Genomic DNA, 16744 nt, shown 5'->3' with positions numbered 1-16744 from the left:
AGCCTTACAGGCAGCACTTACACAGGCCCAAAACAGCAGTGGGCTGTGGTTTCCTCTCCTCGCTTACAGCCTTTGTTGCTTTCTGCAAATGAATTGCATTAAGCAAACAGCAAAGTGCACATTTTTTTTGGAAACAACAAAAAGACAGTTGTTCAACTGCATTGGCTGCATTTAATCAGTGGTTTGAATAGTCGTTACAGATCAACGGCATCACTTCATATACAACTACATTTTTTTACAGTTCATTTTCAAATACATAATTTTTATTGGCATATTTACAAAACATTGTATGTACATTTCAGGTCAGTGCAACATCATTTTTATTCTTTAAACACTTTATAAAATAAAGTTCATTAAATTAATACATCTCTGCCAATTAACTTAACAAAACCGACTAACAACATAGACGTCAGTAGTTGATTGCACTACTTGCCAACCAATTATGTTTCTGAAGCATTAATAAATTATCCCTGTATCAAAAAAAAAAAAACACGTCTTTAAAAGTCATGTGTAGTTGTGGCCTCAAAAGACTTGTGAGCTGAGGGGAAGATTCCAGTTCCAATAAAATAAGCAAGCCACTCATTATTACAAGTGAATTTCAAAGTGAGAGGATTTGAATCACCGTTGTCGAATACAGACTATATTCTTCTCCCCTATTGTGCATTATGTATTTTTCTCTCAGTGTGGGACAGCTCTTATGTTTATAGAATAAACATTGCTTACAGCTGATACAAACTATTTGCATGACTCGTCATGTCGCATGACTGATGAATTACAGTAATATATTTACGTTCATTTCACTTTTTTTTTTAATTTTTTTATTTTTTTTTTATAAACGTGAAGCAGCACAGTCCTATAGGCCAACTTATAGTACTATGCCATTGAAGGACAAACTCTTGCTTAATGAGGCCTTCATTCAAGTGATTAGAAGTAATGATGGGGGGGAAAAAAAAAAAACAAACAAAAAAAACAAGAATCATTCATTGTTTCAAAACCTTTTTCACAGTGTTAAGACGGCTCTCTAATGAAGAGTCTCCACAGAGTTGCTACTATTCTGACATGTCTTAAGACACGTAACCTTCAGCAGGTCACTGCAGACGCAGCTTCCTTCCAGCACAGGGCCTTCAGAAGGTTAGCTGCGCTGACGAGACATTCTTTCAGAGAACACAGTTCACATAGCCCACCGTTCTCTCGCTCTCTGCTGACAGAGTTTAATGTTATGTGACAACATATCACCTGTTAAGAACTTTGGCTTGATACTGTGAACCTCTCCCATTAGAGTGCACTGATCAGATATGCAGGCATTTGGCTACCATTTACTGTACCTTTCTAACAGGAAATAAAGTGACATCAGTAATAACATTCTAAAAGCTGTAATGGCATCGCTGAATGGTCGTAATGGTGGGCTGGCACTGTGAGGAGTGGAATGCTGAGACTTGCTGCCAGCATACAGTCACATAACAGCTGTGCTTGGGCAACATGAATCGGCACTATTAAAAATAAATATCACTGAAAAATAAAATGTATAAAGTTAAAACTTGTTTAAGACAAAGACAACACACTGAAGAGATATACTGGCTCTTTGCGCGACACTCTGGCACACAACCGGGGGGAAAAAAAAAACGATCAAAAATCAAATTCTAAACCAAAATTCAGCAAATGGCATATGCAAGTGGTTGGTTTGTTTGTTGCTCACTGAAATGCTGATTTGGCAGTGAAATGTGCAGGACTTCACCCAGTCATTTATATCATAATCTTATACGAGAAGACTCTACAGACACGCGTTTTAGGGAGCCATTCACATTGTAATACTGTCTCTGTGACTTGCCATGAACAATCAATTAACTCGAACAAACTGAGGTAGTGTACAACTTCTACTAAGAAACCTTTGATTCTGATTAAGGAAAATCCAACAAACCTTTGGAAAGCATTTAGCCTGTTAAAGGAAGATTCAAATTTCACTTCTTCAATTTTAAACTGGAGCTACGAGGCTAATGTTACTAACAAACAGTAGAAGTCAATAGTCATCCAAATATTTTCTGAACCTCAACTGGTTCAAACCCCATCCAGATCGTCCTAAAGACCGTGCAGACTTGGTAATGTTGTTTAAGACACAGTATGACTGACACTGAGTCTGCATGACCTTAATGAAGCCCGGGATGCAGCTTGAGCAGGTTGAGAGAAGTTTTGGGGACGTACACAAAACATTTTATGACTAGTGACTTCTAGTATTTGTTAGTATGCAACAGATTTATAACTGAAGAATGCATCAACTATGTCTCGTATAAGTGAAAAACTGTAAATTAGTTTTTTTTTGCCAAACCGTTCCTTGAAGTCTATGCATTTCGGTCTGTGAAGACTATGCGCTTATAAACTCAACATTCAACCAGTGACTGAAACCGCTCTATTATAGATGGTGATTAAAGGTGGGACTGAATGACTTCATTTGGCCTGTAAGAGCTCTGTTTATGATTCCATCATATAAATATACAAAACTCAAGCATATGGAAAATGCGAGTGCTGTCAAACCTTATGGTAAGATAAATACATAAATATCATATAAATGTATGTGATTTGGCAGAATTGGGGTTTCGCAGTGTTAAGAGTATGTCCAGTTATACCAACTTCAAGGGAATGGATATTTGTTCACTTGGCAACAACAACCATCTATATATTTTTCTACCTCATTCATTTTCTCTCCAATGCACTCCACCACTCGCTGGAGCAACACATTCAAACCAGCAGTAAAGTACCTGTCTTCAGAAACAGGGGGCAGCAGTGGAGCCTCTTCGGTGGTGAACTGTTCTTTGTGCTTCAGAGTAATTGTTGCTCCTCAGTTTTGACTGAGCAGCATCAGCTTGGCCACACTGCTGTTACAGTCTTCATTGCACAGGGGGAGATACTGACAAAACTTACTAAGTGCCTTTAGCGTGGAAGAGCATGGGTTTACTGAAGCACACAGTACTTCTTGTAGTCTGACTCAAAGTCTTCATCCATGCTAGTAGTGTCTGCCATTTTTTTGCCGTCAGTCTTTGGCAGAAATTGAGAGTAGTTCACTCCTTGTTGTTCATAGAAGAGAATGTATGCTGAATCTGCGTCAACCTCTTCAGAGTGAACCTCCTGGAGACGGGAGAGAGAAGTCAACAAAGGCTTCTAACCTTGCATATCACGATGTAAACAGAGGTAAAATGAACTATTGCAGTAACAATTGTTGACGTTATAATGTGGGAGGATATGTAGAAAAAGCTGTGGTACGTTACCTTGCAGCTGCTGTCATTGTAACAGTACCACTTCTCATTGGGGTTTTTAGCATAGGTCACATAGTGACCCCCTCCCATTATTCCTGAATGGCACTGTAAAGAAAATAGTGAACAAGGACAAATCTTTATAAGAACTATTCCATTTCAGATCCATGATGTGCCAACATACATTTTCAAAATACTGCAAGCTTAAATGTGAAGTTTCAGTGGCTTTTTTTGTATTAATTACTTTTTCAGTGCATTTTTGTATTAATTATTTAAGTATTTTTGTATTAAAGATGGGCATGGTTATTGAAATATATGACTTAGGGATGCAAATTTCTGTTGATTCCTTTGACCAATAATGGACTATTACTAGTCTATGATTAATCGCTGATGGACCATCTTAAATTCACAGAAACGACCCATAAAACAATAAAGCTTTGGGCTTTATTGGATGAAAATCGCAGCCAATTGAGTCAAATAGGACAGTAACATAATGTAGTCTATATACTCACATGTATCACAACATATAGCCTCACCAGGGCTAGCATAAAGTTTATATGCAGATTTCAAACAACCATCAACAAGCCAAAAGCTTTTTTTTGTCAATTGACTAAATTACACAGGATAAACATTAGCTAACAAATGCATTTGTAGGCTGTAGCATAAGGCTACATTCAATACTCTCAACATGGGTTTAAGAAAAGAGTCAGTTGTAGCTTACCTTAGCACTGTGTCATGTGGCTAAGTATTTTATTTGTGATAGTGCTGTTAACTACCTACTTCCTATTTTTCCTGTTATATCAAAAAACATGACTGCAAAACGCGAGAGCGTGCCTGTGAGCAAGTTGGTTGATGAGCTGAGCAGATCAACTGAGCAAACTGGTTCATGCTCAATGACAGCACAAGCATACATGTGGCAACGATACAGTCCTATAATTGGAGTTGGTGCTCAAAAACAGCAAAGTTAATGTATTGTGTTCAGGAAACTAATGCATTCTTCAAAAAAAAAAAAACTATGATTTATACTTCACATTAACCCATTCATTTGGACTTGCTCGGTAGCGCTCCCTTGTGTTCGAAGACATTACTAAGTAGCAAGTCTCCTCACTACCCATTCTGTGACTGGGCGTAACTGTGGAGCTACCTGAATAAGTTGCATTCTTGCATCATCCACCATACGGTTCAAAAAAGGCTCCTCAAGTTGCATAAAATACCCAACTATTCAGATAAAAATTGTTTATCGGAAATCAAATTAAGCGTTTAGCCAAAGGCACTGGTCAAATTTCTGTACTTCTCAGGCAACTGTAAATCGTTTCATTATTAACATCCATAATATGGCTGAGCTCATTTTAATGTTTCTTTTATTTAAGTGCGCAATGAATTTGTGCAGTTTGGAATTTTAAAATAAAACAAATTCTATCATGTCATATAAAAAACTGTTATGCGACTGAACTTGCAATATACAGAATATAAGAATATTCAGAGTTAAGCAGTTCATATTCATGTTATAACAACATCTAAGCAACAATATGGAGCAAATTTGTTCCTCCAGGTAATCATTCTGCATTCCAGTTGACAGCATGTTAAATAAAATACACCTAGAATACAAAAACAAATGACAAAAAGAATGGAACGTCCCCTACGGCAGTGTTTTTTTTTTTTTTTTTGTATTTATGATGTCAACATTTTTTGTTGTTGAAATATTCAAATAAGAAAAAAGTGGTTTAAATGCCCATCACATGTTCATTCAACAATATTACCTTTTGTCAAACCAATAACAAATTAATTTATTTATTCATTTATCATAAAAGGAATATGTGGATAGGAAAGACTTACTGAGATTGCATATAAATTGTATAGGGGCTCCAGGCAGATTTCATCCCTTTGGTGAGAAGAGTTGTCCAGCTCTGTGCTGGCCTCAGAGTGCCCATTGCTTTGGCTGCTCTCCTGGCCCAGCCCATTAACCATGATGATATCACAGTCTGTACTGGATGCATCCACTGACCAGGAGTCTTGAGTGTTGGAATCTGTAGGGGCCCCTGGCCCCAGAGGCTCCACCTCGGTCACGTTGCTGGCTTCTGGCTCCGACCCGCTCTCTTTACAGCTGCTGTTGCTGCTGCTGTCCAAGTTCTCTTTGCTGTTGGAGAGCCGGTGCCTGCTGCCCAGTTGAGGCAGACGCAGTCGGCCCTGCTTGCGGCCTGCGCTTTTAGGGCTGTTGCTCGGGCTACTGCTTCTGCTCAAGGGACTGCTCACTCTCCTGATCGAACTCGGAGTGCCTGGAAGGACAAATCATACCGTTTCACATTTCACTGAAAAGGGCCACAGAGCTGTTCAGTTTAGTCAGCACCATACTTTAATCACCTGATCAGTTAAAGAAAGTAATAGTTCAGTGAAAAATCTAATTTACACAATTTCCAGTTACTCCAAATGTAGTGGATCAGCCAAGACATGCTTTGTGTCTGCTTTCTTCAGTTTTCCACTAGAGCTATGAGGCTAATGTAGCTATTGAACCACAAAGGAAAGCATTATGGATTTATTGTGTTTTAATCATCTGTGATTTCAGTGGGTGTAACAGCTGCTGTGTTATCATTAAATAAATTAAATTCAACTCCACTAATAGAAGCTTAAACATCACCACTTGGTACAGTGCAAACTGCATGTCTAAATTCACACACAAAATCTTTTCTCCCTTTTTAATATTTAATATATGATCTCTGGGTTCTGGTGGCTACTAAGTAGTGATCCAGTATCAGTGCTGTGCTGGTTTTGACAGCAGCAAAGTATTCATATACAGTAAGTCAGACACTATATTGTCTCAAAGCCAATTTGTATCAGAAATCTTTATGCATTTTCTTTCCATACTGTAATACGTTTCCGACTGAAATGCAGTACAGCATTTTCACTTGACAGGTAAGTGTGGTGGAAGGGGATCGTGAAAATTATTGGTTAATATTATTTTCCTCTGTGCACAAGTGGTAAAGCAGTGAAAACTGTAGACATTTTAGTGGCAGACAAGTTATTGTATTTAATGGAAGATTACAGACTAGCGATAGGATATGACGAATGCTTTATATGTGCATGAAATAACGTGAAAAAGGTACATTTTGATTTCAAGTTGACTCAACACTAGAAGGTAGGTAACATTTGTCAATGAATGAGTAAAATTCATTGATAGCTATGCAAACGTGTATGAGTGCATTAATATTTATCTTTGCTCAGAATATTTTTACCCACTACATGAAACACTACCACCACTATTCTTAGGAGAGCACAGGTTTTTAATTATATTACTACATTATATACCCAGATATGAATCTATTAAATAAATCACTTCTGTTGAACTGTATTAACTTGTTAAGAAATCTAAAATCGATCTCAAACCTCAGTTTCTTACACTGACATGCTGTTATGACAAATTTGGCAAAAGTATATCATCCAGCTAAAGCTGCAAAAGAAGCTTCAAGCTTGAAATTTACCCTAGCTTTTCACAAATTGGGTGTTTGAAAGAAAAAGGAGAACTGGGTCATCTCTGAAATGCTGTTTAAGGACGGACCGACCTCTGCCTGATATGGGTGGACTTGCAACAGTGGTGGTGGAGATGGAAGACACTGAGGAGTCTCCTTTGTCCAGCCTCTGGAGCTCCTCCACCAGGCATTCGCTCTGACTCTGCAGGCTCTGTAGGCTCCATGTGCTTTGGGCTGCCTCGCGTGGGGCCAGAAACGCATTGGGATCAAAGCCCATACGTGGAAACTTCACTATCTTCTGAGATTTGATCCAGCGTCCATTCACAAACTGGAAGCGTTTCAGGTGAACAATCTGAAAGATGATAAAGAACATCTAGATTTGACTATTCATACATATCAATGATTAGGTGAAATAACATGCAGCAAAACTGTAAGAGCATTCATTGGATGGAGATGGACTTGTATTTCCATTCTTTACCAGTACAGGTGGAAGTCTCCAGAGGTCCAGTTTCTTGGTGGCTAGGCGGTGGGTTTTGCACTTGGAGCAGTAGTAGAGCTCATCCTCACCCAGCTCCTCCTCACTGGTGAAAGCTTTCAGACAGCTGTCCAGACTGATGGGCTCTGCTTGGGCACGCCGACTCTGCTCCACACTGGCGTGCTCCTCCACGATCTACATAAACAATTACAATTAAACAACTGAAAATGCAAAGCTGTATAAGATTTAGTTAAAGGGCCCATATCATGGAAAAATAAAATGTTCCTCACACTTTCATATAGAATACTTTGATGTGGAATATAAACATTGATCCAAAACATACCATTCACTCCCTAGTCTAAACAGTCCATGTACAGCAACTAGGCTGTGAAACCCACCTGTTTCGATTGAATTGTTTGAGATGTCACATTTACACATACAACTATTCAGCCTATATCAGTCTAGCCCCACCCATTTAAATTCTAAGCAATTCTTCAGCATAGACTGCTTCTACAATACAGGGCAGCTAATTAGAACAGAACTCATTCACAAATATTAGTCTTAAATGGCACAGTACCAAAAATAGCCTGCTGAATCCTAAAGGACAAGGAGTCATTGGAGGAACATACATAAATATGTTAAATAATAAATAAATAAATAAAAAATAAATTAAAATAAAATAATATAATATAATATAATATATGACTGATTTTGGCACATAAAACCACACAAACACCACAAGTGAACCTCACAAGTCGTGTTCATACTTGTTGCTATGTTATATCTCTTTCAAAATTGAGCTGCAGGAGCCTACTGTTCAAAACACAGGTGTTGATATGAGAACCCTAACAAAAAAGTACAGTTTCAAAGTAGTGTAGAACATACAGAACCTCTCATAGACTTTGTTCAGCCAATCTTTTTGACCATTTTTAAATATTTAAAGTATTTTAATCCAGAGCTGCACCAGAAGCTTTATAAAAACAGAATATGTTGTGGTTAAAGTAGTTGGCTGACATTTCTAAACATACACTGCACAACATCCAAATAGCAGAAAACGAGCATTTAAAGGCACTGAATAACTCATGAACATCCAAATTCTCTACTCACATCACAGTACATCATGCATGATACCAAACTAAAGAGAGAAAGTGCCATCTGTCCTTAATTTAGATTTGGACCAACTGAGCAGTGCTGTGAGGCTCAAAATAGTTGAGCTCTAAATACTTTTTTCTGGCACTCTACATCCACCTTAAGCTGCATTCCCAGGTATACCTGGAATTACAATGAGGTCTGGACCCTACCCAGCAACTACACACTAAATGCTAGTTGCTTTTCTGCAGTAGTTAAACACTGATGTGAACAAATGAGACTAATTACACACACACACACACACACACACACACACACACACACACACACACACACACACGTTTTCTACTTTCTCAAATCTGATCTCAGGTACTTAGGCTGTTATTTACCTGCATCACATCTCCTATCTTGGCAACTGCTCTGGCTTTCGTAATACTCAAATTCCAAGATGCATCTAAACTCTTAACAGTTTCGTAAGACAGCTTAATAATTAGTAGGTTATAGGTCATGATTTATCTAGCCTCAATTCCAGCTACGGAGAGTTATGTAATTCCATATGTTCCACGTGGCACTGACTAATCTGGCTATTTAAGAACCATGTGCAAATGTAGAAGAGCAGATGTAATCTCTGTGGGTATTTCATTTGCTAGAAGTACATGACTGACTTGCATCTGAATTATTATGCTTTAAAACTGTCTGGGGTATCTGAAGCTCTATAATAAGGTAAAACAGCAGTAGGAGCTGGTAAATACACTGCCAAGGGATTTCTCATGCCTAGCATGGGAGAGAAGCAAATCTGTAAAATTGTAAGAAGAATGGCTAATCTTTCTGTTTAAGCAGAACAATGTTTCACAGTGCTGAGCCAGAACAACCAGTCCTTTGAGGGGGCTGGTTTAAAGTTTGAGAGATAAAAATGCAACAATAGAAGTGGTGTTATGGCAAAAATATACAAACCCAGTTCCAAAAACCTGGGACAGTATGTGAATTGCTAGTAAAACAGAAAGAAATGAATAGAAAATTCCGCAAACAGTAAAAACACAATATTTCATGTTTAATCTTATGACCTTCATTGTTTTTTGCAAATACAAGCTTGTTCGAAATTTGATGCCCACAAGATGTTCCAAAAAGTTGGGACAGGAGCATGTTTACCACTGTGTTACATCACTTTTCCTTTTAACAGCACATAATGATCAAATGGCGACCGAATACACAAACCAATCCCGTTTTGAAAGGAATGTTTTCTGCCATTCTTCTGTTACACAAGTCTTCAGCTGTGCAAGCATATGTTTAACAGCTGCGCAACCATGTGTTTTGCACTCGTTTTTAATGGGAGATATATCTGGATTGCATGAAGGCCAGTCCAGCACCCAGACGCTTTGAAAACAGCAATGCAGTTGTAATGTGTGCAGAATGTGGCTTAGAATTGTCAAGGTGAAATAAGTACAGATGTCTAAACAAGATGTCACCTAGAAGGCAGAATACAGTCAAATATTCAAAAGAATATTGCTCAAAATCTGTTTAATGTTAATGGGGCCTTTTCATCTGTGAAATTAAGAACTCTTTGGCCAGTGATTTCAGCATAGCATGCTTACTATTACACGTATAATAAGGCTCTTACCCTTTCCTGGGAGGTCTGGTAGCGGAGGTGCAGGGCAGTGGGGTCCCAGTCCACAGCGATGTAGGCATTCCCTAGAGCTGCCCTGTCCTCGTTACACTCCACTGTGCACCCTCTGCAGAACCTGGCAAAGACATGACAGCTCTCATCAGTCACTGTCGACCACATGGGACCTTCAAACGCACACACAAACAGCCAACACACCCACACACACATACAATGATGAATGACTTACCTGTACCACGGGCACCAGGCACAGGAATGGCCATCTTTCTGCACTACCCGTAAGGTGAAAGGGTACTGGTAACCCATGCTGTCATCACTACACGACAGTAGCATGCATGTCATTACATGAAAAACATTCGTAAGAAAAACACCACGACAAAACATACCAACACAGTTAAAATAGAAGCTTCAGGAAACACTTTAAAAATCAAATACATTTTACATACAAAACTTGCTTTCCTGTATTATTTGTGATAGCATCTGGACCTCTAGTCCATATTCCTGGGTGTACCTTTTCAATACATACGAGGTGTTATTTGCATTTCACATGCTTTCCCTTAATGCTGGTGCATAATATATGAGTGCACTACAGATGCAAATTTTGGCATTTTTTTTTTTTACCATCATTAGTCAGAGATTAATCATTAACCAACAAGGCAAAAGTCAAGGACTCAAGCAGTCAAAATATCAATTCTAAAACAGAGACTTCCTAATCTAAAACCTCACTGGCTGAGCTGTGTTAGATGTACAAAGCATTTGCACACTCATCAGCATGCACATCAATAGATCACTGTATTAATACACAGTCACATTCAGAAGTGTTCTTTGTATGGACCATGGAATGCCACACTGATTGGTACAGTTAAATGTGACGACATGACCTGTATATTTAGTGATAGGCTACAGTTATCAAAGTTTAAACGAACATAGCTGCTATGATCAGGGTTAGCTTTCGTGTAATGTACCTCAGTATCTCTCTAAAGCTATTGTCATCCACAACATCGTTCTCTATAATTTCGTACACCTATGAGAAGATTTCCTCACACTGCCAAGCATACTATTTACAAGAGAACATGGATAACACTGCTTGTCTTATAGCTTGCAAATGTTTGTTTTCAACAAGGTTTACCATGTTTGGAACATTGTAGTTGTGCTACTGTCCTTATGAAAAGTGGTTCAGAACTATTTTTAGCTGTCTGCTTTATTTTTTCTAGCAAAACCAACTGTCAGTTGAGTCCTCATACGTACAGGTCAAAAACATTCCACAACTAGTATGATAAAGTCATCTGTTCAAACAGGAACTGTTTATTAGAAATGAAATTAAACTAAATGTTTTTTATACTATAAAATAAATATTTTTTTATATTATAACCAATAGCACTGGTCGAACAATTGTTTATTTGTCCAGTAATGGTTAATCATTTACATCCCTAGAGTGCACCATTGCAGTGAGCATTGTGCTTTAAGCCTTAAACATACAGGGGAGTACAACTGTGATAATGCAGCATATATTGTAAATGTATGTATATGAGTACAGACCAGTCTTGTGCATGGTTGCTGGCCTCCTGAGGAGGCAGAGGGCTGGCTAGACGGGACACTTGGATCCATACCGCATCATACAAGTCTTTTTTACTGGTGTGCACTGTGCAAGGCACAATGAGCGGCATGCCAAATAAACTGGGCCTGTTCTTCTGAGACGAGAGGAAATACAGCTCCGTCCGCATCTGAGAAGACAGAGCGTCAACATTAGCTACTGGCAAATCTCTATTATTAAAACAAAAATTAAATTAGGAATAAAAACAAAAGGGTTCTTTACAGTGACAGTGGTTCAGTGACCAGACAGAGACAGATAAATAATCCAAAAATTAATTCAGGCTAAATGTAATTAAACAGTACCATTTTTCTGTGCATGGCTATGATGTAGCCAATGAAGGGGCTGTCCTGAACTAGCGTGATGTGGCCGTTGGGGATGCCGTTGGTGAGGCTCCTGTCTGGCACAGAAGGCACCACTGTGCTGGGCATTCCGTTGGCCAAGTTTTTCTCAGACCCACTGTGCATGGGTGTACCAGCCGTGCCATTCGGAATTAGGCCAGGTTTCTCGGCATGACTGTTCCCAGCAGTGCCATTTGCCATTAGTGTAGTGTCTGCACAGAAAATTTTGTGTAGAATGAAATACAAAAGGGCATGTACGGATTAAGAGGAACAGAATGCTAAGTTAGCATGTATTCCTCACCTGTAGGTGCAAGAGAGGTGACTGAAGTGGGAGAACCAGGCACAGGGATCTCAAAAGCACACAGGAATCCATTCACAGACAGTCGCACTTTCTGGTTGTCCTGAGGAAAGTTCTATAGACACAGACATATTCACTTGTCTGCCATGTCTGTGAGTTCTTTTCAAAAGTAAACAATCACTGCAATCATTATTACTATGATTATTATGATTATGATGATGATGATGATGATTATTATTATTTTATTATTATTATTGAATTGGAATCAATGTTATCAATAATCTAAAGCAAATTTGGTTGAAATACAGTACTGTGCAAAATTCAGAGACCACCTTTCATTTCATTTCCAGTCAAAATGGCCATTGGGTACAAGTTATTCATTTTTTTTTTGCAGAAATATGTTTCCACACTTCCAAAGTTCAGTCTTAAAAGTTGGTTGCATTTTCTACTCATCACATGCAAAGTTCTCATAAACACATTCAGTGATGTTGAGGTCTGGGTTTTAGGGTGGAGAGTTTACTGTTCTGAGAACATCAGTAGTTTCTCTGTTTGACAACATTTTTTTGTCTATTTTCTCAGTAATGGGTTCTTGACAACTACACATCTTTTCAGACTCATGGTGTTGAGCTGTCTTCTCAGTGTAATGACTTTTTTTCTAATTGCTCATTTCATCGTTTATTTCACATTAGTATGATTACCAAACCTAAAATTTTGAATTGTAGTGCATGTTGAGCTCACCTTAATGTTGGATGAGTGGACCTCAGCCAAGAGGATCTGCTCTGGCTTAAGGCTGCACAATTCACTGAGCTGCTTTTTCAGGCCTGTGTACTTCTCATCCATGTTCAAACGAAGGCCGTAGCGAATTGGAGTGGAGCCGTCCAGTTTAATGACTGCAAAACACATGTGGGTGAGATTCATGCAGACAGACAGGTTTCAGTGGTAAGGTGTCCGAGGTGCATTTTGGCTCTGCTTCTTCTCACCTGTGATCTCCAAGTGCATTGAGCTGTCCATGGGAAGAGGTAAGGACAGGAAATTAAAGGGGTCAAAACGGGCACTGATGTGGCCACACGTCTTGCACTTGACTTGGGACTTGAGCTGGCCATGGAACAGGTCCACCACAATGGAACGGTTTCTTCTCAAATGGTTCTCCCAGGCCTAAACACATATACACACACACGCACAAGATTCATCAGACACTCCTGATCCAGTTAAATCCACTTTAATGTCCACAGGATACAGCACTTTTAAACACTGCCTACAGGCCTCTTGCTGTCTTTTCATTAGTGCAGCATCAATATGAGCACATTAAGGCTCATCAACCCCTTAAGGAGTGCTTAGCTAAAGGAGCGATTTTCACTGAGTAGCTTCAGTCATGCAGTCAGGACCTCTGATGATGCAAGTCGTGTCTGAGCGCTGGGAGATAACAGCCCACGGAAAAAGCTAATGGCCTGACACTGACCTCTGTGGCGACTTCTGCATCTGGCCGCCCATCGCTGTCTTTCAGCTCCACGTAAGGCTTTTCGTGGACCCGATTCAGGTCCTCATGGAGTCCATCCAACAAGAACGCCAACAGTTCCTGAGAGTCCTGTTGCTGGAAGCCATTGAATCTTGGTGCATACTTTGCTATCGTCCACTAAATCAAGAACAGAAAAAAATAAGTTAAGCTTAGTATGTGCACTGTGACTGTGTCAAAATTTAAGGATTTCTAATCCAATAATAAATGACTAGGTATGAATATGCCTACCCTGAGCTTCAGAGGTGCCACATTCTTTTGTGTTCCACTCCAGAGCTCCTGTACCAAATCTCCATAGCATTTGGCCATATGACCTCGCATTCCAATGGGATTAGTTCTGTTGAGGTAAGTGACTAAACGTGATTCATTCATTCATGGCAGGGATATGATCTAACAATGCATGCTTAGCATATGCAGGACCACCATTAAGTAAGTGATACTTTTTAAAATCCTCCGCATTTAACACATCCGTGAAGTGAAACACCACATACACACTAGTGAATACGCACACACTTGCCCGGAGCGGTGGGCAGCCCTATCTATGGCGCCGGGGAGCAATTGGGGGTTAGGTGTCTTGCTCAAGGACACCTCAGTCATGGACTGACGGCACTGGGAATCGAACCGGCAACCTTCTGGTCAAAGGGCCAGTTCCATAACGTCCAGTCCACGACTGCCCCCAAATCAGCCAATCATCATGTCCTACTAAACCTCGCTATGTTTTTTTTTTTTTTTGTTTTTTTTAAACATGAATCTATTGTGGCTAATATTAATGAAAGGCTAACATTAGTGAATCATTCAAAAGTGAATAAACTGACAGCATTAACAAAATTTGTATTTTGTTAATGCTGTCAGTTTATTCACCTTTGACTGGTTATGTTAGCCTTTAACTAAAAGCAGCCAAAGGCAACCTACAAGCACTCACAAGCCATACACAGACATGATGTACGCTGATTTATAATAATACTAATTACATAAAGATAATAAAACTACTAGGGTTCTACTAATGCCAACTGCTCACTGCCACATTATTGTTAGCCTAGTATCAAACAATCCTGATCCATGGCCCACTGATCCAAACAAGCCTGATCCATGGCCCACTGGCTGAAAACCTCTGCTTTGAAGTAGACCTTCATCAGTAAATTCCAAACTATGCTTAGCACTGAATTAGCTTAATTCTCTCACCTGTTGAGCTCATAGAGGTGTCTTCCTGAGAGGAAGTAGTCAGTGAGGGGCTTTGTGTTGCTCACGCACTGAATACTGGAGTTCATAAAGCACGTATTTCCCAGGTTACTCAGGCCTGTAGCACCTTTCTCTGTAGGGACTGTAGAAGGCAGTGTATACCATTTTACTGTCAATTTATAATTGGGGGGGGGGGGGGGGGGAAAAACACCCTATAAACAACATAGACACTGACAGGAAACAGGATGGGTCAGTCAAGTTATGCTGCTTTGCACCTCAATAACCAACTGGTATATCTGGCTGTTTCAGCGACAAAACATTAACATTCATCGTTCAGCAGATATTCAACCTCCTATCAGTTACATACTGTTTTGCTGTGCAAAGCAATGTGCTGCGTATATGGGTTCAAGTTAATGATCTACTTTGATATGGGAATAATTATGGAACTATGTTACAGTGCAGAACGTGTAACACCAAGCTCAGATGAAAATCAATATTCTTCCTTGATCTCTGAATATTACCTTTGTGTCTGTCAATTTTGCTGCTGTTTGCGATGAACGACATTTCCTCAGGCCAACTCATATCTTTATTTCGAACTGTCAAGAAGAAAAAGGACAAGAATTTTATTTTTTTTCCTCCCAATCTTTTTCTTTTATGCATACTTTGCATTTTCATCTGTACTGCTGAGCATATGTGAAAGCAGATAAAACTAATTAGGAGAGAGATATACCCACAGATATACTCAAAGTCAGAGACGTACCCTCAATCACCAAATGCTGCTCGTCTTGAATTTTCAAACTTTCTAACGTATGATCTTCATCATCAAGAAGAGTGAGGTCATTCTGAAAAGAGGTTTTTTTTGAAGAAAGCACAGTGTTAATAGCTATGCTTCACATACACTCACTGAGCACTTTATTACTTGCATCTACACTCTCTGTTTATTTTACCAGCTCCACTTACCATATGGGTGCACTTTGTACCTCTACAATTACAGACTGTAGTCCATCTGTTTCTCTGGACACTGATAGCCCTGTTCTTCATTGGTCAAGAGCCACAGAGCAAGTATTCTTTGAGCAATGGATCATTCTCAGCACTGCAGTGACCGTGACCTTGTGGTGGTGTGTTAGTGTGTGTTATGCTGGTATGAGTGGATCAGACACAGCAGTGCTGCTGAAGATTAGAAACATCTCAATGTCACTGCTGGACTGAGAATAGCTCACCAACCAAAAATATCCAGCCAAAAGAGTCTTGTAGGCAGCATCCTGTGACCACTGATGAAGTACTAGAGGATGACCAACACAAAGTGTAGAGCAACAGATGAGCCATCGTCTCTGACTTTACATCTACAAGCTGGACCAACAAGGTAGAGTGGACAGTGAGTGGACAAAGTGTTTAAAAACTCCAAGCAGCACTGTTGTGTCTGAACCACTCGCACAAGTCCAGACCAAAGTCCGAACCAAGGTTCATGTTTTTGTTACATTACAATTTGATTGGCATTTTCAGTTTTAGTTCAGAAAAATGAATGTTCTCTCCCTCATCCTTTTAAAAATAAGGTATAAGTTTCTGCAATCTTACAAGCTTTTTCAAGTTTTTCATTTTTTTGTTGGAACAAATTTCAATGACATATTTCACCTCCTCTTCTCTCTGTGTGATACTGTGGCTCTTTTTTTACTTTTTGTTCTTTTCCTTCTTCTATTGTTTAATAGCTGATGAAAACCTTTTAACACTGCAAATGAACCCAACCATGGTTCAGTTTGATCCAAGTTTGACCAAGTTTGACCAAGACAAACTCTTTTGGCTGGACCAAATTTTGGTCCTTTGATCCGCACCGTGGCCCAAGGAACCTTTCACAACTAGTAGTTTGGTTTCCACTAAAGTGGAAACAGTCCAAACATCTGGACCAAACAAGGTAAGTCTGAAAGCACCTT

General features: G+C 39.4%; 1 protein-coding gene across 3 annotated transcripts in view; it reads right to left on the bottom strand.

Moving 5' to 3' along the window:
- Positions 1–151: 151 nt before the first annotated feature.
- The window catches only part of usp32 (ubiquitin specific peptidase 32), a 51796-nt gene continuing 35203 nt past the window's right edge, over positions 152–16744 (bottom strand). For all 3 annotated transcript variants that reach the window (XM_017694846.2, XM_017694847.2, XM_017694848.2), the window contains 17 exons: positions 15577–15658; positions 15338–15412; positions 14820–14958; positions 13869–13974; positions 13584–13757; positions 13105–13279; positions 12863–13014; positions 12128–12239; positions 11791–12038; positions 11434–11618; positions 10124–10210; positions 9892–10012; positions 7188–7379; positions 6803–7061; positions 5082–5521; positions 3261–3353; positions 152–3120 (listed from right to left, as the gene is read on the bottom strand). In XM_017694846.2, coding sequence (XP_017550335.2) covers positions 2947–3120; positions 3261–3353; positions 5082–5521; positions 6803–7061; positions 7188–7379; positions 9892–10012; positions 10124–10210; positions 11434–11618; positions 11791–12038; positions 12128–12239; positions 12863–13014; positions 13105–13279; positions 13584–13757; positions 13869–13974; positions 14820–14958; positions 15338–15412; positions 15577–15658 — 2814 coding nt within the window. In that variant the 3' untranslated portion in view covers positions 152–2946. The remainder of the gene's footprint in view (positions 3121–3260; positions 3354–5081; positions 5522–6802; positions 7062–7187; positions 7380–9891; positions 10013–10123; positions 10211–11433; positions 11619–11790; positions 12039–12127; positions 12240–12862; positions 13015–13104; positions 13280–13583; positions 13758–13868; positions 13975–14819; positions 14959–15337; positions 15413–15576; positions 15659–16744) is intronic.

This window comes from Pygocentrus nattereri, chromosome 17 (genome assembly GCF_015220715.1).
Source record: "Pygocentrus nattereri isolate fPygNat1 chromosome 17, fPygNat1.pri, whole genome shotgun sequence".
Lineage (NCBI taxonomy): Eukaryota > Metazoa > Chordata > Actinopteri > Characiformes > Serrasalmidae > Pygocentrus > Pygocentrus nattereri.
This window is presented reverse-complemented; position numbering and strand designations above follow the sequence as displayed.